The sequence below is a fragment of the Blennius ocellaris genome (genome assembly GCF_963422515.1).
Source record: "Blennius ocellaris genome assembly, chromosome: 23".
Taxonomy (NCBI): domain Eukaryota; kingdom Metazoa; phylum Chordata; class Actinopteri; order Blenniiformes; family Blenniidae; genus Blennius; species Blennius ocellaris.
In genome coordinates this window covers 14,491,659-14,511,915 of record NC_137672.1, presented here as the reverse complement: position 1 = coordinate 14,511,915, position 20,257 = coordinate 14,491,659, and the positions used below count along the sequence as shown (strand labels likewise).

Sequence of the window (20,257 nt, the reverse complement as noted above, 5' to 3'; positions counted from 1 at the left end):
TTGTCATTAATAATAACTTTCAGTCACATAATGTAATGTGTGCTGGAAGGTGGGGGGGACGATATAAAGAAGGAATAAAATTCACCGGAGTGTCCCGCATTAAAGCAGTGCTGAGACAGCTTGTCAACTTAATAAATGCATTTTAATGAGATGAAACATGTGTGCCAGCTATTTTAATTTGGAAGAGCTTTTATATATAGATCACGAAGGGACCTCAGAGTATGACACACAGAAAGGCAGGGAGCAAGTTAAAGAAAAACAAGCCCATGAAAGAGAGGACAAGAAAAAAAGAGAGTCGGTGAGAAAAAAGAAAGAAAGAAAGAGAGACGCACTCACAGACATGAAGACAGGCAGAGATGGAAAGAAAGAGAGATGGAGGAGGGGGGGGGGCAGAGAGATAAAGATAGATGAAAGGAGGGAGATCCGTCAGCGTTTGTTTCCTCAGGATGTGGTTACCACGACGACGAAACAGCAGAGAGGCAACATCACTACCCGCTGGTCCTCTTTGACACCTGCGAGTGTGTGTGTGTGTGTGTGTGTGTGTGTGTGTGTGTGTGTGTGTGTGTGTGTGTGTGTGTGTGTGTGTGTGTGTGTGTGTGTGTGTGTGTGTGTGTGTGTGTGTGTGTGTGTGTGTGTGAGTGTGTGTGTAACAGTACACAGTTACAGAGCGACACGAGTAGGAAGACGGCGCAAGAGGCAAAAAAAATCTGGTTTCAGAAAGTGAAGACGTCTTTGGAGGGAAAAGAGAGAGAGAGAGAGAGAGAATGAGGAGAAACAGAAGAACAATATTAACCCGAAAACATGCAAACCAGAGGACGGATATTTGTGAAAAGGAAAATATGCTCCAAAGACTGGTAAAAAAAACCCAAACTAAACTAAACAAAAAAAGAAAAGACTTGTCTTATCTTCCATTCTCCGTCTGACTCACTTGTCCTATTTAGGGCAGAGCGTGGTTTCATAAGAGAAAGAAGAAAAGATTGAAATGCAGCAGAGTGTAAGAGTCTGTATTTTAAGTCACTTTTAGACTCAAGGATAATTTCTGCGATGTAGTCGTATTGTCAGGCGAGAGAAGACTGTGTCGTCTTCTTCTGGGTTCATGCTTTTTTCTCCCCCCCTTCAGATTACGTTGCAGAAATCGATCGGAGTATCTGGTAATCTACCGCTTCTTTCTCGCGTGGCACTAACTGAGGCGCTGGCCGCTTGAAAAACAAGTTTGTGCTTCACTTGCTTGCAATTTTAAAAAGGCGCCAATGCTTTAAACCTACGTTGGTAAGATGTTCCCAGACGGTCGTTAACTTAAAGACACATGGTACAAACTTTTCACGATTCTGCTATTGAAGGATCATGTTATATATATATATATGGCGTCCATCCACAATGAAAGGATGCGTTACAAGTGTTTATGACTTTAAAGTCAGTGTACTTTACCGAAAGTATGCGAAGATTTTGAAATATGTGTGGAAACTGATGGATTGTTATTTAAAGTCGTTTTATGTTTAACCACGGTTCTTTGCATTATTTGACATTTTCTCGTTTATTGGATCAGTTCAGTGCACGAGCAAAGAAGGAGTGCAGCAGCAAATACGTCACTGTGTAGAATAACTGTGCAAGCTTATATTCTGTGATGGTCATCAATTTTGATTTTTGGCTCGTAAAATGTGGGGACAATAATAATATTTCTATAATGTGTTAGCTGCTATTATAGCCTGGATGGTGTAACTTAGTGTACAAGGAGTCACTGTTATATTACTGAACAACGGGAAATAACAGCTGGAAATCCGATGACTGCATTTTTAGTGATTGTCGTTGTTTTAGGTGTTATTCTGAGTTTCTGGAATTTGATTGATCATTTCTATCTTGTCACACGCTAGGTTGTGGGGGGGGGGCTTAAGTCTCACTGATAGAGAATGTTTTGTAGGCGTCAATTAGTTTTCATTCAAATCCTTCAAAATGAGCTGTGGTGTTCCACAAGGTTCTATTTTAGGTCCCAACCTTTTTCATCTCTCGCTCCTTCCACTTAGAGACACGGCGTAACCAAAACTACTTTTTATCATTTAATCACTGATGGAAAGCCAACCTTTCAAAAAATTTTTTTTTAATAATACATATTTGTGGATCGATTATTGTAATCCTCTGCTCTTCCATAAAACATAATGAATATTTTTAAATAACTAAATATTTTTTGATTGATACTTTTCCTTTCATTTTAATACTTCATTTTAGTTTAATTATTTAACTTTATTTTTAGTCTTTACCCTCTCTTCCCCTTGTGACGGAAGATTACTGTACATGATGCTGTGGTCAGACCAAGTATTTTTTTTTAAGAGTTGAAATCAGTGTTTAAAAATGTCCAAATTATATAATTTCATGTTCGCATCTTTAAAGATTGCCTGAAAAATGTTATTGATCATAGCGGGAACTGGAGGCTTGAACGTGCAGGGTTGTACTTTATTGTTTTTATCCAGCAGCAACACATTACCGTGCTACTGTCTACTTTTTTTAAGTGAAATATTCAAAAGCTTGACATTCAGAAAGAGAAGCTGGAAACTTTTATAATTCTATGCAGGCACTTTTGTTTTGACATGTATCTGTACTTGGAACTCAAAGGGACGTGAGGGCTTTCCTCCCCTTTACTGTAAGATTAATTAATTGAGGGATTTTGGATTCCAGGTTGTGATAAAACACATTAAAAAGCGACACGGTTCCGCAGGATTTAGTGAACCACAGAATCTGCTGCAACGATTCCCACTGTTCACGCTCTCGTGGTTTTTTTCCGTCTCCTGTAGGAAGTCTAGCAAAGCGAGTTATCATGGAGGATCATACAACCACACAGTCCTTCCCCAACCTCCATCCGCACCGCCGCCGCCGCCCCTCCGTCAGCCTCTCGCTGCCCGCCTTCGAGAGCTCTGAAGCGGAATACTCGCCCTCCCTGCCGGCCCAGGGCTCCCTGGAGCTGTTCGGAAGCAACGGGGCCGTATCCCCAACCTTGTTTTCGCCGTCGAGGAGTGGCAGCGACGAGGTTTTCCTCAACAGCAGCGTGGCCAGAGACTCTAGTCTGAGGGGCCGTCTTGACAGGGCGTGTGGGCCCGGCGGTCACTTCGAGGACTCGTGGTATGGAAGTGGCGAGAAAGAAGTGTGGGACGACGGGGAGAGCAGCGAAAGCGCCGCGGACCATTTTCACGGCGACGGAAACGGCTACGGCAACGCGAGTGACGCTTATAGGACGAGCTGCACCGGCGAGGAAGGATTCGCCCGTCGAGGCAAAGCTGGATACGACGGTCACACGCAAGCGCTTTATAACGGGGACGCTGGCAGCGGCTGCTTCCCCAATAAGCAAGGCACTGATGACGGCAGCTTGGACCATTGCTGGATGAACCTGAGAGTGTTTGACAGGTATTTAGGGAAAGAGGAGGATTACGGGTCGAGCTGTGGGTCGGGGGAGGATCAGGTTCAGGCGGGAGAAGCGGAGGGTCCGTGGCTGAGCGTCTCTCCGTCCGGTCAGGCATCGGGCCGATGGAGAGGAGAAGCCGAAGCCGACGCTTTGACCTCGGCGTGCCGGACGCAGACGTCCCACATTGGCAGGGCGTACACCCAAAAGCTGGACTCCTTCTCCGAGGCGTTCCTCTCCCAGCGGAAGAGAAGAGTCCCGTTCGCTCCCGGCGGAGACTCTTCTGAGCAGCTCTGGGACGCCGGAGACGGGAGAGGGGGAGGTTCGGGGTCGGACAGGTCCAAGGAAAGTTGCGCTTTTGGTTCGGACTCCTACATGCCCCCCTCCTCGTCCCCCTCTCCCGCTCACCTCTTCCTCCCATCCTTCCCTTCCCCTCCGCCGCCGTCCCATTTCATGCCCTCCGTCCTCAGTCCTCCCCCGACACCTCTACCTCCCCCGTCCCACTCGCCCTGTAAAATGGACTCTCCCCGCTGCGGCGCTGGACACGCGGCCTCCCAGGGGGGGGAGTCGCTCGGTACGCTCCAGTTTTTCATGCCCCACCTTCAGGGTGGGCCTGCCGTCCACCCCGCCGGGATGATCTGGAAGTTCCCGATGCTGTCGCACTGCTTTCCTCAGTCGGCAGGTGACGTGAGATCCCTGCACGGCGACGACGGCGGCAGCATCACGGGTGAGGTGTTGCACATGCATCTTTATTAATGAAAATAAATAGACCCAATCCAGTTTGTTTTTTTTTAGTGATCAGTTAGTGTAAAAAAGTGCTTTAACATAAAGTTATTCTGATTTCCCCTCGAAACATAACCTGCCAGTGACACCCACATACAAATTTATGGGACATTTCCGGGCGTACGTGTGGGAAGTTTGCCGTTTCCTCCATGCAAATTGGAGTTTCACTTTACACATGTTCACAGGTAAAACCATTCATAACAGACGTCTGCTGTGCAGGGTGACAAAATTCAAAAGGTTTTTAGGTCGTGTGCATTGCAACCAACGTACGGTACATTCAGAAAAACAGAGGCGACATGCGGATGCTCTCATGACTTGATTAGGTTTTACAATTAATAGAAATAATGTGAAAAGATCATAGTAATATGATATCTGACTGGGCGCCACTGAAAAGTGTAAATTATAAGATTCCATCATTAAATGTTGCTTCTGTTTGTTTTCACTGTAATGCTGACTTTTTTTATCATCCTTGTCTTCATTTGCTTCCTGTTTTCCAGCCACACACAATATCGTTCAGTCTCCCGACTCGCTGTTCTTCTCCTCCCCGCCCCACTGCTCGTCATCCATCCATCCAACCAGCGCCCTCTGCCCCTCCGGCAGTCCATCCCTCCACACCTCCCTCCATATCCCCTCTCGCTCTCCCCAGCTCACAGGCCAGCGCCACCCGGCCGCCGGTTCCACTGCGAGCCACAAGGTGAAGAAAAGTTTGAATCAGTCACACAAACAGGTACAGAATGGAAGAATTTGGAGGGATTCATATTCCGACAAACTAAAACCCAAAGAAATAACAAAGCTATATATTAAAAATAGAGTAAAAATCAAACTTTTAGTCATATTTTCACTGTTCTTGCAGAAGCGTGCTTCACCGATCTACACCGTGAGGCCATTTCCCAGCGTCCTTCACTCCGGCGGCGGTCAGGCGAGGAGCCGCTACACTCCTCAACCACTGCTCGATCCCCAGCGCGCCGGCACGGGGCTCTACTCCTCCATCTCATCCCTCCATCAGAGGGCGGAGGCAGCGTGTGGAGAAGAAGAGCAGTGCAGTTTGTTACCGTGAGTAAAGGATTACAGAGTGAGGGCGGTGAAGCAAAGTGAAGTTGAGCTTTTTTTTCCCCCCCATCCAACATTTAGACTCATCTGGCTTCCCTTTCTGTTTTCGTTTCCCCAGACGCGTCAACGTGGGCCCCGATTTCCAGGCTGATCTCCCTCCTTGCAGTGCGGATGCTGACTGGCCGGCGGTGTGGACACCCGATGAAAAGTCCACATGGGAACAGCTCCTCTGGAAACCGAGTGATGAGCTGGAGGAGAGTGCAAACTTACAAGACCAAGGTAAACAGAAATGCAGAAGAAGAGAAAGCTGCCAGCACACAGTGACTACGAAATCAATGATTACATCATTGAACATCAAAAACATTCTGAAACAATGCAGAAACAACAATCCTGAGTCTAATTGTACAACTTTTTTTTTTTTGTGCTGATGCTCAGTGGAGAAGCTGTTGTCCATGTGTAGTTCCAGCTGTCTACCAGGAGGGGGCAGCAACACAGAGCTGGCTCTGCACTGCCTGCACTATTGTCAGGGAAACACAATGGTGAGAAGCCCGGTTGTACTTATTCACAATGTTTACAAGGTTTTATGTGGCTGCACTTCATTTCTTTTTACTTACCTCTATACATCATGTACTCTTATCTTTTCTAATCAGAGCAATCAATAGATTGTCATAAATTATTTACATTTTCACATTTATACATAAATTGAGAGTGGTCTGCGCCTCAGCTTGTCTCATTCTGTCGGTGCTCTCCATCCTCTTCTTGCAGGCCACACTGGAAATGCTGTTGTTTTCACAGAGCTCACCAACAGGAGACTACCACTACTCCGGTAACGTTTGATCTTTTTTCTGAATAGTTTGGTTAAAAAAAAAAAAAGATTCAACATCAAATAGTGATGCAGCCTAAAAGAATTAATTGTAATTATTTGATGATTTTAAGCATTATAAAATTAGGTCAGCATTATCGTTCCACCACAATGATGCAAAACAGTGTGGATATTCTTGCTAAATATGAGGTAAAGCTTTACTGAGGATATTGGCGTTATATTTTGTTGAAACATTCAACCCAGATAGAACATGCACAGCTGATTTTTTTTTTTTTTTTTACCATTGATTAGACATCACAATAACCTCTTTGGACTTTTGTTTTTCTGCGTATCCCAGCATGCATTTCAGGATGACCTTATAGTTTCCATTGTCATTGCTTGCTCATGCCCTGTCCCATCCTCCCCCCTCTTTCATTTTGCAGGTTGTGATATTTGGACGGACAGTGAAAAGAGTATCTTCAGTGCAGCTCTTGCAGCCTACGGAAAAGACTTTTCACTCATAGAGAAAATGGTATGAAAACATGGACAAGCTTTGCTTTCCCATCTGGCTGGAGTCACACTCACACAAGCCACACATTCGCAAACATTTAGTTTGCAGTTAGCTATAATACAAACGCTCGTTTTTATGCTGCCTAAATAATTACATTGAACAGAAAATGGAAAATGAAGCACACAGTAATTACTTCTGCCATTAATGTTTGTTTTCTCTTTCCTGTTTCTGGTTTTATGTTGCAACTTATATTCAACCTATTTTCTGAGATGCACACACCGGTTGTGTTGTTTATAGGAAACACGTTCTCAGTAATTTCATGTGCATACATGTCGCAGGTGAAGACGAAGACTGTGCGCCAGTGCGTTGAGTTTTACTACCTGGTGAAAAAGCTGCAGGACAAGCAGAAGAAACAAGAAGAGGAGAGCAGAGAGGCTGAACTGGAGCCACAGAAAAGAGTAAGAATGTTTTCAAAGAAGCAGTCCAAGTCTTTGCGATGGTAGAGTTTGTCTGGCCTCATGAGTCTCCGGCTCCCGAGATATTACATAAAGTAGTAGTTGCTCTGCAAAGAAAATAACATGGTGCAACTTTGAGTGCGGCCTTGTGTTTTGAGTTAGCAGATTATACGATCATCCAGTGTGGAATGCAGCTCAACAAGTCAATCGCAGCCTGCCTGCTCATGAGTGGTCTCTTTCTCATAGGCAGCGCCCAAATGTCAGCCAGTGGACAGGCGGTTCGTGCTGGAGGAGGTGGTTCCCGCGCCCCCATTGGCCAGCTTCTTCCCCTGCAAGCTGTGTGGCAAGTGAGTCGGGCCAGTCGCACCGGAGGAAGCTCCCCGACACCAACTCGCTGCGTGTTTGGCTCCGGGGCAAGCCGACACATGGTCGACGTTTTTTCATTCCTTAGTCTTTTGTCTCATTTTAGATTTTTCTCTCTCTCTATCTCTCTCTCAGAATGTTTTACAAGATCAAATCTCGAAACGCTCACATGAAGATCCACAGACAGCCACAGGAGGACTGGTCCGACAGGCGGCTGCAGCACCAGCTCCTCACCCAGCGCCTGGCCCTCGCTCACCCCGCCGGCCTGATGCCCACCTCAGTGTCTCACCTGCCCCCGTGCCAGACCTCTGCTGTCATTCTTCCCTCCCCTGGTCTGGGTGAAGCGTCGAGCAGCAACGGCAACTCGGACGACGTCCACCATTCTGTAATCAACGGCAACCTCGTTGTTCCTGCCAGTGCCGGGGTCCTAAACTCAAGCAGTGTATCATACAACCAATTCATTTTCCCCAACTCTAATATAATCCGTGGCAGTGGCAGTGACTCAGATCAGAGAGATCCTATGTCGGTTTTAAACTTCCACCAGTCATGGGACTCGCTGGGACACCAAGCGGATCTGGCTGCAGTTTATAGCAATCCAAAGGGGAAGGGGAATGTCGGCGCTGGAACAGCGGGAGGAAATGAGTCAATCACCTGGCAGTAACTGATCCAGTCCGACTGCGTGCTTTAACTCAAACTGTTTATTCAAACTTCATTCCTTCATCACCAGTGCTTTTCGACTCGACTAAAGATGTTGTATTCAGACGTGTGGCGTATTTCAATGTTCAATAAAATGTGAAACCCTTTGTGAAAATTGGTCGTCCCATGCTTTTCTCCAGAACACCCAGCCACCACTTTACTGCTCAAATGTGGACACAGATTACGACTGAAATTGCTCAAAATGATCAAATGCTTTTTGATTTTATTGAGTAAAATTTGACCAACGTCACGGAGAGATAAACATTTCAGGTCTCTCACACACACACACATCACCCAAATAGTGAAATGTGTGCACGCAGGCACGCACACAAGCTCGGTGAAAGGTTTTGATATAACAACATAATGGACTAATATTGACCTTGCAGCTCATCTCCTGTCCTGCAGCTGTCTGACTTGTCCTGTTGATGGTTAACTACGGCGGCCAAGTGTGCGATTGTGTCCTGGAGAGGGGCGGCTGTGTGCAACAGGTCAGGTAAGATTGATTCATCACAAGAATATAGACAAACCTTATCAATCCGGTAGTGTTGTTGGATACAAAGACAATAAAGGATAATTAAGTACTCATTTTTGTTGTTGTATATTGAGCAACAGGCTTAGAAGGCAAGGCCAGAGATGACCTTGTTTGTTAAGCCTGACAAATGAAGTGAGAAGTGTGTTTTCCTTCACATCACTTACTGATAACAGTGCTTGGTTACGTGTGGGATATTTCTGACGTTTTATTAAAAGGTGTGTTCGTTTTACGCGTCCAAAGCTTAGTGTGTGTCCTCCTGCGTGCCCCTGATAAACGTTAACAATGGCCTTTAAAGTGACGAAACACTCCCTTCCCCCCATGGTAAAAGTCCATCACGTCTCCTCTTCTGTCTCTTATTCTGTGCCTCCCACTTCTGTATGAGCCCTTTCTGGTTAATAAATACCTTTAAACAGTGTCCTCTATTTGTAGAACCTTAACTTCTAATACAGAACATGTTAATATCACTTTTAGCATAAAAGACCAAGTGAAGTTTCAGGGATTTATACTTTCCGTGCAGTCGAATTGGCAAACTTGTGCAAGACTGTGCAGCTGAAGTTGTTTAAGAGGGACAGGCCAGACCAATGAGGGGAGAGAAGGGGGGGGCTCGAGGGGGACGAATACACAGAGAAGTTATTGAGCAGTTGGCATTCACCTACTCACAGTGGGTATGTCTTTGCCAGCTGACTGAGCCTGAACCTCCCACCACAACAGCCCAACCCTGCTTCCTTACATGTGCTGCGTTTCTTTACTCCCCCCCCCCACCTCCCACTTCCCAGGCCAGAGCCCAGGCAGAAAATAAAAACATCATGTTCTGTCGTCCCACCCCCGTCAAACCAAAGGAAGGCCTCACCAATAAAACTGCAGTGTTTTTTTTGTTTGTTTTTTCCCCTCAACATTCTCCAAAGCAGGAAGCAGAAGCAGCAGAATTCTTAAAGGGACCCTTCTTTTTGTCAATTTTCAGAAATTTCTACCTTAGACCACTTTTATAATGTAAATTTCTAACTATTTTACATCGGCATTGTTTTTTATTGATTGATTAAGTTAGTTGGTTGGTGGTTTGACTGGTTGCTCAATGGATTGGTTAGTTGGTCAATGGATTGGTTGCTTGGATGGCTGTTTAGTTGATTGGTTGCTTAATTGGTTGATTGGCCAACTGGTTGATTGTGTTTTTGCATCAAGTTCTCATACTTAACCTTCAAATTTATTTCTGAGAAACAAAAAAATATAGTAATGACTGCCACTGAAGCCAAGCCTTTATGTGTGACACATTTATAAACCTTGTAAACCATCAAGTTTTGTTAAGCTCCTGTGATATATACTTTAAACCATGTCTATTAAACTTTATCAGTTTCTGAGTACTCCTTCGAGTGCCAGATGAACGATAAATGCACAATAGATAAAAAATAAACTAAACAATTGTAAAAGATGAACGAGGGACGCTTGAAAATGGAGATTTGCTCATTGAAGGTGATTCTGGGTAACCGTGGCTGATGGTGAACAAGCTAACGTCAATTAAATTGCTGATTCGGCACATTTTAAATCCATGGATGTATGGAGGCACGCAAGTTTGAAGTTGTTTGCTGGAGTAGCAGGGAAAAATATAACAAATGTCCTTGGAAGAGCAACTGTGTTTCCAGTCCACTCCAGAGTCCGTATTTGTTGCTTTTCAGTGGAAACATTAAACCACTTCTTTTACAGAAGTACTTCTACTTAATTAGAGAATGGCTCTCTGTCAGAGAGAAACTAAACATGAAGATAAAGTTCAGTTTAACACCGGCCTCTGATTCATTGTGATCACCATAAAGATCAATGTAGTGTATTATATCACATCTTCAGGGAGCACATTATATCACATCTTTCTCACCTTCAGTAAACCAAGGCTGCATGTACAATAACAAGACTGCACTCATGTACTCATGTACATAAGTTACAGCAACCTATGTGACGTGTTTAGCTTACTAACAGACAACATTATGCAATGAATCCTTTATGCAATTTATGAAACCCTGAAAGGGTGAAAATTGACACAAAATGGTGAAAGCAGCACTTTGAAGTGACATTAAAGAATGTTTTCATCTCACAAGTGAAAACAAGGTGTGACTAATTACTTTGCCCTTCATCAACAAAGAGGTAAATGTGAGAACAAAGGTTTTCGTCGTTCTGTTTTATCACTTTCCAGATAAGGAACACGGGGGCAGGCTCACTGACACAGTTTGAAAGTGTGCTCTGTTATGTAACAGTCGGGGGTTATCTCTCGTTTGATTCTGGGGTTATCAGGGTGTTATCTCTCGTTGGATGCCGGTTGGGTTGGAGTCTTTCCTATGCGGGGGTTTGCATGTTCTCTCTGAGGTGCTGTTCACCTCACAGTCTCAAAAGCTTGCATCTCAGACCACCCGGGGAGTATAACTTCCCCATACATGAACGCGAGTGTGTGAGACTATTGGAGATGCGTGGACGTAATAGTCAGGAACGCTGTCTTCTTGAAAAGCCCTTAACTGTTACGTTGACGCACGATTGGCGTTGAGCACGAGAGGTAGACCTGTGCCGAGGTTCACAGGGCTTGTTTTAAGATTACTCGCAGTGCTTGTGGAATTTTAAGTCCAGCCAGCGTGTGGGCAGCTGACGTATTTACAAGGTCAAACAGGAAAGCCCATGGGTTTGTTTAATGACAGTGGACACGTGGGCTGTTTTTCATTCGCAAAACACGGAAATTAAAGACGCAAATAAGAAGGCAGGGTCTGGGCACTTGGAGCTGAAATGAACTGCAGCAAAAGCATGACAATGCGATTAATATTGGAAGTATGCGACACGGGAGAGGGACCGCATAAAGATTCTTACAGCTGGCCTAATTGTGGCTTAGCGACACCAGTGATATAACAGTTTGGCACGCTGTACTTGGCCCACTCTCTGCGTCTGAAGGAGGTTTGTGAGAGACTATGAGAGTAAGACTATCAGTCACAACCTTTATAAGGCAGCAGGATGAAGGAAAAAACAAACAACGAGAGAGGGCAGTTTGAGTGAGGTTCAGTTCAGCTGTAAAGGTTTCTTTGGGAAATAAAAGGTCAGACTAATAATAAATACAGGTCATTTGTACAGATTCGGTAATAAATCTGGTTCAGCCGATTCCTTCTGCTCAAACTTTCCACTGAGACAGAACTCCTGCATGTAATTGTGATTAAACCTGGCATTCAGCAAGATAAACTGCAAATGAAAACAAGACATTTCTTAAGAAAACAACTTCAAAACTTCCGCTCGGTTCTCTGATTTCCTGCTTGAGGAGACAGTTGTTCAAATAACTGATGTCATTGTTGTCATTTGGCCTCAAAATATCGTGAAAAAAGTCGTTTTTTACCTTAATACTGGCTTTCCTTTGTGAATTAGGGTTGAGTCTGGTGCCAGGCACATTAAGGCCGTGTCCTCACATTTCTGTCTTTGGGTATTGTCTGGTCCTTGAGATAAAAGCACAGTGGTCTATTGTGCACCTGTACAAAACATAAATACAAAGAGCCATTTCACCAGCCTGTAATCAAATCCTGTCGCTTTCAGCCGTTTGCTGATCCAAACTTTCTTTCTGCCTCCACGCCTTGTTCTCAAAGAAAACCTGGTAATTCTTATGAACAATATGAGCATTGCTAAAACAACTCTGCTAAAGTACATCTGCTTTTTTTTGGTTCTTTTATAACATCCTATTTTGCCATGGACCCTCTTTTGTGAGCTGAGTTGTTTTGATGACTCTGTGTCACTCCTCTCTGGTGTCGGGTCCTCATGTCCTCTCTGCTGATGGAGTTTCCCATGTTGACTGTGCCAGTTTGTCTTGTACCATCTGTCAAGAGCGTCAGCCTCGTCATGTTCAGCGTTTGGCTCACAGGGTGTTTTAATCATGCTTTTGTCTTTTTGTCACCCAGTATATCTCAATTTGACCCCAATTAGGCTTGACCAGTACAAATGATGTTGTAATAATTGCTAGATCGACCAAAACTTCAATTGTTTCCATGTGTTTTTTGTGTGAAAATGTAGAAGCACATTACTCAATCGTTGGCATATAATACTTTGCTGGATTAATGCAGGCAAACATAACATTTCTACAAACTTTAGCGTGGATTTGATATAGTTTTTCTACACAAGCTTGCACACCTGCAATTGACCCGTTCAGTTCAGGGTCTCAGTTATATTTGCTGAAATTACTCATAATAACTTTGAATCTTGGAATAGCTTGACAAATTTGGAAAACAACTTAAGACCAATTTTTGCTATGAAGTGACAGTACTTTCATCTAATTTAAGATGTCTTATTGCTCTCCTTGGGAAAATCATTTATCTGCATTTAACCCAACCCATCCGGCTGCTGCAGTGCCTGGGGAGCTGCTTTGAGAGCAACCGTCATTGACAAACAGTCGTAACCTGTCAGTTCTGAGTTTTGAATGTGCAAACACAAGCTCACTTCGCTCACTTTCATGCCACCACTGAAAAATTACACCACCCCTATTAATATTCTTCTTCTTCTTCTTCTTCTTCTTATTATTATTATTATAATTATTATTATTATTATAATTATTATTGCAATTGAGAATTGTTTTTTTGGTCGAATAATTGCTGCTATTCCTCAGTCCACTTAAACAAAATCCCTATATATAATTAATATATATAAATTAATATTTTTACATGTGGTAGAAATGAGGAGTCTTGATGAGGAGCGAATCAAATGGCTCCTGAGGAAAAAATGAGCAACTCTTGCTGTAGAAATCATGTGTAAAAGGGCCACATGGTTCCGAGGATTCCCCCTCCGCGGCGCTGCGTGACGTTACGTCACGTCGACCTCTGATTTATTACGATTTATTGCGTCTAATTACGTAATCAGAGGCGAGGGGGTGAGGGGGGGGGGGTGCCTGTCCTTGATGCGGTGCTCTTTAAATGGTGCCGCTCGCCGCGTGCCGCCATGCCCTCTGCTGTGATTGGCTGAGGGCGGTGGGGGCGTGCCCGCTCGCGTCATGTGAGAGGAGGATGAGAGCTTAGAGCGAGAGGCTGGGGGAGAGAGAGAGAGAGAGAGAGATAGAGAGAGAGAGAGAGAGATTAACAGTGGAGGGCAGGCGCAGAAGCAGACATCTATATCCGCCAGACGGGGACGGACGGTGCCAGCTGCTAGCTAAGTTAGCGACAGTAGAGTTAGCTTCTTAGCTCCTCAACTACATATAAGGGAGTGAGAGAGTGACAGTGTGTGTGTGTGTGTGCGCGTGTCGACGCTGTGAGGCGCGAGCTCGGCCGTCCCGAAGTATACCTGTGCGTGAAAGAGCGCGTGCGTGTGTGAGTGAATAGAGTGTGTGCATGAGCGAGAGAGAGAGTGTGTGTATATAAACCCACCCTCTCTTCTTGCTTCGAGTGGCAGCGCGTGTGTGTGTGTTTGTGTGTGTTCGCGAGCGAAGCGGCAAATCCCATAAACACTCAAGTGATAGTCGACTGTTTACACTCGGCGTCCGGTTACCTGCCCGAGGACTCCCAGCGTTTACTGATACCGACAGAGCGCCAGCATGTGAGTACTGACGGGTAACGTGTGTGTGGGTGTGTGTGTGTGTGAGGAGTATGAATGAGTTCAACGTGTGTGTGTGTGTCTGCATCATCTCTCGTCCACGTGCACAGTGTCTGCTAAGCATGCTTGCAAGTGTTGCGACTTCAACCAATGTTTGTAAATAAGCGACACATCCTGTAAAGTTGTTTATAAACAGCATGCTCTTAGCTGTGTGCTGTTATGTTGTCGAGTCAGCACTTTTTTTTTCTTTTTAAAGCGTATAACTTATTCACCACACTGAGGTATTTATAAAACAGGGAGTCTGCATGAATGTCTGTTTACCTGCTGCAACTTGCCGATTGCATAATATCTTTTTTTTTTTTTTTTTATTAAAGCCACACCTAACAAAGGTGCCTCTATCTCTTGCAAGTCAAATGTATGTTTCCCCACTGATGCAATGCAGACACGAATCGGCCCCCTGCCCTTTCACCTTTGAACCCCTGCACATTGTGTCAGAATCATTGGATTGTTTACACAATCCTCAAAACAACCTTTACTCCGCGTCAGCAAGGTGGTTTCACGCCTCATCCTCCGTGGCGACCCAGCGCGAGCTGAGGAGTGATCGAGAGAAAAGGGACTTTTTGATTCATCACGAGCAGACTTCGCCCTGTGCTCTCCTGCAGAAAGAACCAGGCAGTGAAAAGTAGCTTTCTTTTGATGAAGGTTTTCCTTTTTTTTTTTTGGTCTCAAATGTACAAGAAAAAGGAGAAAAAAAAGACCTTGAGCTTCTCACAAAGATAAACTGACACACGGTTGTAGTTTGATATAAAAGCACATTGCATTACCATCCAAACTGGATTTATTTGTCCTCCTCACACTGGGTACGCCATGAACTTACATGACCTCCTCCGGTGTTACTTCACTCAGCAACTTTGCTTCACTGGCAGTTGCATTCAGGGCTATAAGTAGCAGTATGCAGAGAAGATTGGGGATGGTTATGGGATATTGCATTTCTTTAGGCAAGCGTTCACAGTATATATATATATATATATATATATATATATATATATATATATATATATATATATATATATATATATATATATATATATATATCTCAGTGTCGTGTTAGGAGGAAATCTTGCAAATCTGATTTCTTGCGAGGCTTTTTAATATAAATGAATTAGGCTGAGCGTGTGTGGAAGAGCACAAGGGAAGCTCAACTATAAACAGTGCATGTATGCTAATGCTGACATACTATAGATTGAACATATTATGTGCAGACCCCTCCATCCCTCCTCGAATGAAGGGAGGAAAATAAAAAGGTGTTATTCATACTTTTAGTGAAGGAGGATCCTCTCCTCTCCGATCGGGGCAAATCGGTTTGGATGATTTTGTGTATTCCAGTGGAGAAGTGCAGAACTTCCAGATATACTTTTTCTTTTTTTTTAATGCAAGAAGGTGAACATTTTGCATAGTAAGCAAGTTTTAATTGGATTTGATTAGACAGTGGGAGTAGATTTACTTAAATCAGCCCATGGGCCAGTTTATGCAAACTATTTCCCTCCACAGGTCAAAACTTTATTCGAGATGATGTGACTTTTTGCAACACAAAATATTATGTATTTTTAGGAGGGTTACATATATATATATATACGATTTTTTGAAACAGTTATGTAAGTGCTTGTATTGTCGTAGCACGTGCAGTATTTCTGTGGGAATTGGGTAACTACTAACTTATTTTTCCGACATATTGTATATCTAAAGAGGCCTTCAGGAGGAGGATGGAGCATCTTGTTGACACAGCTGCTCCCGTTGCTGATCTGGTGTGACGGCGATGGTAAAAAGCAAAGTGCAGCAGGATCTCGTAGATTGAAGGAAAAAAATCTTCTCGGCGTCCCGCAAGTTAATACTTTAACATCTACTTCATCGGAATGTGTATTCCAGGAGAGCTCCCAGAGAGACAGATGGTCACCTTCACGATATTTGAAGATATACGAGTACAATTAATGCAAATACTGGAAACATGGATTGTTAATGGATCATGGAGTTGTGTGCGATTCTCTTATTTGTGGTGCAAGTTCAAGCACACGTTCCTTAATAATGCAAATAAACGCTGCAAAAAGATGTGCAGTTTCATAGTAAACCGTCTGTTCCTGGCTTCCCTTCAGAAGTTATTCTACTTCCTGTTCCAGGGAAGGTTTCTAAAGATGGCTGGTAGGTTCAGACCCGAGGGCTCCCTCTCCTCAGGCGTGATATTTGATCCTTTATGGCACAAGAGCTGCCGTGTCGTCGAGTCACAGGGGTTTGTTCGGTCTAATCAAACCACCGTAGGTAAACCTCCTGAGGGCCATCGGTTCTGTCCGTCAAGTCGCAGGCAGGCAGGACAGAGGAGGACTCTGGGAAGGGGGTGTGGACGAGCGCACGTCCGTTTTCCATTTGTTTCTCGTGCTTGATTAGTAACTATAATTTTTAGAGCCGATGAGCGAGGGCGCGCAGAGCAGGATTACTATTGCAACTACACATCATCAGTAGGGTAAAACTAACCTGTCTCAGCTCACGTTCCCTATCAGTGGGTAAACAATCCAACGCTTGGTGAATTCTGCTTCACGATGATAGGAAGCGCCGACATCGAAGGATCGAAAAGCGACGTCGCTATGAACGCTTGGCCGCCACGAGCCAGTTATCCCAGTGGTAGCTTTTCTGACACCTCCTGCTTAAAACCCAAAAAGTCAGAAGGATCGTGAGGCCCCGCTTTCACGGTCTGTATTCATACGGAAAATCAAGATCAAGCGAGCTTTTGCACTTTTTTTGTGTTGTGTTTATAGTCCTGTCACCAGACCGGTGCATCCTGGTTCGTGCTGAGACTCGTTGTTGCAGACGGTGGAGTTTTCCCCCGGTAACCGCTAATTATCTGCGGCAGCACCTTTCGTGTCTCTTGCGGCACCTGAGAAGGTGCATCCAATGCAGGGTAGTAAGCATCCTGCTGGTCCGCTTCAGTAAATCACTGTAAAGAGCCATTGAACTAGTGAAAGCGCCACTGTTTTTAATCGTCTGATCACTTCTCACTTCCACAGTGCGAAATCTTGTCAGTTGAGATTTTTGTGCACATTACGCTGGTCACAGTTTTCTTACTTTGTCTTTTTTTTTTTTTGCGTAGCGCTGCGGCAAGAAATATTTCAAGAATTAAGTTCAAAGTGACAAATGAAGCTTCAGCTAATCAGAGTTCCTTTGAACTTTGTGTGATGAATAAGAAAGAGGCTACATGCATAAGGCATGAACTGCAACTCTGCTTCTGACTGTGTGTGTGTGTGTCTATGTCTGTGTCTGTGTGTGTGTTTGTTACGACCACAAGGAAAAGTTCTGGAGAAAGTTCTATCCTCTAACTTATTGGGAGACGTGAATTCCTTTGCTTCTTCTTCAGGACACGAACGTCACGGCCTGTTCCCGCAGCGGGAGCCTGTGTCTGATTATCCGCGTGCCGTAAAACACACAAAAAGTAGACGGTCCGGTGTTGCACGGCGCTGGCAGGGAGCCAGACGTATGCATCTGTTGGGCTCCCCCCTCCCACCGTCCAATCAGGGTTGAGTCGACGCTGTCGCCAACACTCCTTATGTGTGTCTGTGTGTCACAACGTCGCGGTGCAGACGAGCAGAACTTTGGTCAGGGTTCGAGTTAATGTATGAACCGGACGGCTCCGCTGTTCTTTGAGCTGTTCAAGCACACAGGAGGTTGCCCCGGGCTACCTGTGTGGCGTTTACCCTTGTAACTTTACACAGCGGCGCGTCAGGTACATGCCGAAGTACACGCTCGACTTGATTCTGCTGTCAGACGCACTCGGGAGGCTCGGACCCGTTGAGAAAGATCGAGGGAGAAATGAGGTCGTGGAGTGCGTTTGGCATGTGTCGCGCCTTATTTTCATTCAGGGCTCGCTGCAGTTTTGAAACCTGATCCTCAAACAGCACACATCACAGTTTTTGTATTTTGATGCCCTTTGTATGGTGGCCCAGGAGGGCCAACAGCACAATGCAATGACAAAAGTCACAACACGGCAACAAAATGCGTCAGAAAATACGATCCCCGGAAACGGAGCCCTTCCTTTGTGCCATTTTCTTGTTGTGTTGTGCTGTTGGCCCTCATGGGCCACTGTACCCTTTGTATCACTTCTTATAATAACAACTTGTTTGACACTACAAGTCTTTCTGTGTTTTGTTTCTTTTCTTCTTCCATGTCCTTCTTTCTGCTGAGCTGTTACTAGTTTTTTTTTTTTATTGAAGGGTAAAAGCGTCTTCAGAGCTTTGATGATGGGGTTCTGCCTGCAGGGCCTCCAGATTGGATTTTAACGGGGCTAAATGACTAACTTGAGGCGGGTTTCTGTCCAAGGCCGGGGTTGTGTTAGTGGCCTGGGAGACAGGAGGACCCGTGGCGCAAACAGAGATTACAGCAACGCCACTCTGGAAAGATAATTCGGTATCTTGTGGCATTTTGCAACGTTCGGGTAAATTATTGATCAGACGTCTCGCTTTGAAGTAAAATCTGTAAGAATGCTGCTTTTCCTTTTTGTTTTCTTGCACTCGGTAAAAGGCAAAGGTCACGTTCCTGTATGCTAGTAGTGGCTTGTTTCAGTTTGAAATTTTATTACTTATTCTCTGATCGAGAGTGACTTTTAACATTTTTTATTACAATATAAAAAAAGCTTTATGACCAGGATTGATGTTGATGCACTTTATGATGCTTGATGGATTATATGAATTCATCTGAGGAGATGGTATAAAAAAAAAAAGAAAATTCCCCAGAAGAGTTTGATTTATTCCCAAAAAACTCTGAAGCCACATGTGGCTATTCAGTACCACTGTAACCCCTAAAAGTACTAAAACCACAATTAAATGGAAAAAAAGCTCAAATATCTTAAAAAAAAAACCCCATTAAAACATAAATGTATAATATAGCATAAATAAGGAATGGACAAAGCAACACAAATGGTTAAAATGGCTACAATTTAAAAATTGTTTAAAAAATACTGGAAAGAAAATTGGTTAAACTGTTAAAATCAGACACAAAACCAGGCGGAGATGTTATGAAACATTTCCCATCCTGTGAATAGCAACTGAAACTTCATAAGTTTTTTTTTTTTTTTTTTAAACAAAGGTCCCCACAGTAAAATAAAGGACAGGAAATATTTTCTTTTAAATATGATTTTCAGTTTGTTTAATAAATTATGCACACCCATTCACTATTGAGTGGAATTAATAAAAAAATATTTTTTTATGTAAATCTTTATATTGAAGTGTCACTTGAGTGTCAACTGGAGTTTGAACAGATTGACTGGAAAAATAAAAAGTTAATATTTGACTGAAACAATCAGTTTCAAGCCGTAAACCTCTCTGTGTATTTCGTATAATCGCAAGTTCATTTATCATTGTGCTTTCCTCAGCGCTTTCTGTGTGGGGTTTGCATGTTGTCGATGTGTGTGTTCTGTTCTCTGTCTAAAAAACTAGTACTACTTTTACTACCAAGCACCCATGAAGTTATGATGGATTAATCTCAGGTTGTTCTTTGTCACCCAGAGCTATTGGGATCTGTTGTTTAAAGTCACACTGTGAAAAGTTTCTATGACTGTTTTTTTTTTTTTTTTTTTTTTAAGGCAATAGCTTTATTAATTTTTAATTCTTTTCAATTCCTGCAATTTGCTGCAAGACAATCGCATAAAAAAAACAAAACAGATGTTGCATCACATTTGAGAAAATCGGCCTCTAAAATTAAGATTTGAAGAGCCCACGGTGTGTTTTGTTTGGAGTTGCAGATTGTAACTACAGAAGCCCAGAGCGCACATACTTTTTTCCAAAGAAGGCATTTTGCATTTGTAATGAGTTTGGCTTCTCTGAGAGATAGGCGTATACTGACTGCAATCTGTCGTCTCCCCACTAGGTGTCAGTAAATCACACACTCTGACCATATCTGTTCAGAGTTTATTATGCTTTTGGCCTCACATTTGTCTATTTCTATGTAACTGGATTTAGAAATGATGCAGAGAAAAACAAACTCAGTGGGAAGTTTAAAAAATAGCCTCGACTCTCCCGAGGAGATTTCTTCACGGCATATATCTAAAAGGTGAAAGAGGGTTACAAGGAAACGCTTAATCTGTGTTGTGTTGAACAATGAGTCACACCTCTTC

At 43.7% G+C, this 20,257-nt stretch overlaps 3 protein-coding genes across 3 annotated transcripts in view; all 3 read left to right on the top strand.

Moving 5' to 3' along the window:
• The first annotated feature begins 5,059 nt into the window (after positions 1–5,059).
• On the top strand, positions 5,060–7,493 carry LOC308146917 (zinc finger protein 541-like). The gene is made up of 4 exons (XM_080518899.1): positions 5,060–5,760; positions 5,987–6,047; positions 6,467–6,555; positions 6,873–7,493. Exons 1-4 carry the CDS (start codon positions 5,674–5,676, stop codon positions 7,035–7,037), a joined length of 402 nt encoding a protein of 133 aa, XP_080375025.1. The 5' UTR covers positions 5,060–5,673; the 3' UTR covers positions 7,038–7,493.
• Positions 6,969–8,013, top strand: LOC308146916 (uncharacterized protein; the record flags this gene model as incomplete). The annotated part of the gene is made up of 3 exons (XM_080518898.1): positions 6,969–6,992; positions 7,236–7,336; positions 7,488–8,013. Exon 3 carries the CDS (start codon positions 7,489–7,491, stop codon positions 8,011–8,013), a length of 525 nt encoding a protein of 174 aa, XP_080375024.1. The 5' UTR covers positions 6,969–6,992; positions 7,236–7,336; position 7,488.
• Positions 8,014–13,666: 5,653 nt separating this feature from the next.
• The window catches only part of pcxb (pyruvate carboxylase b), a 303,687-nt gene continuing 297,096 nt past the window's right edge, over positions 13,667–20,257 (top strand). The window contains exon 1 of the mRNA XM_080518797.1: positions 13,667–14,106. Coding sequence (XP_080374923.1) covers positions 14,105–14,106 — 2 coding nt within the window. The 5' untranslated portion in view covers positions 13,667–14,104. The remainder of the gene's footprint in view (positions 14,107–20,257) is intronic.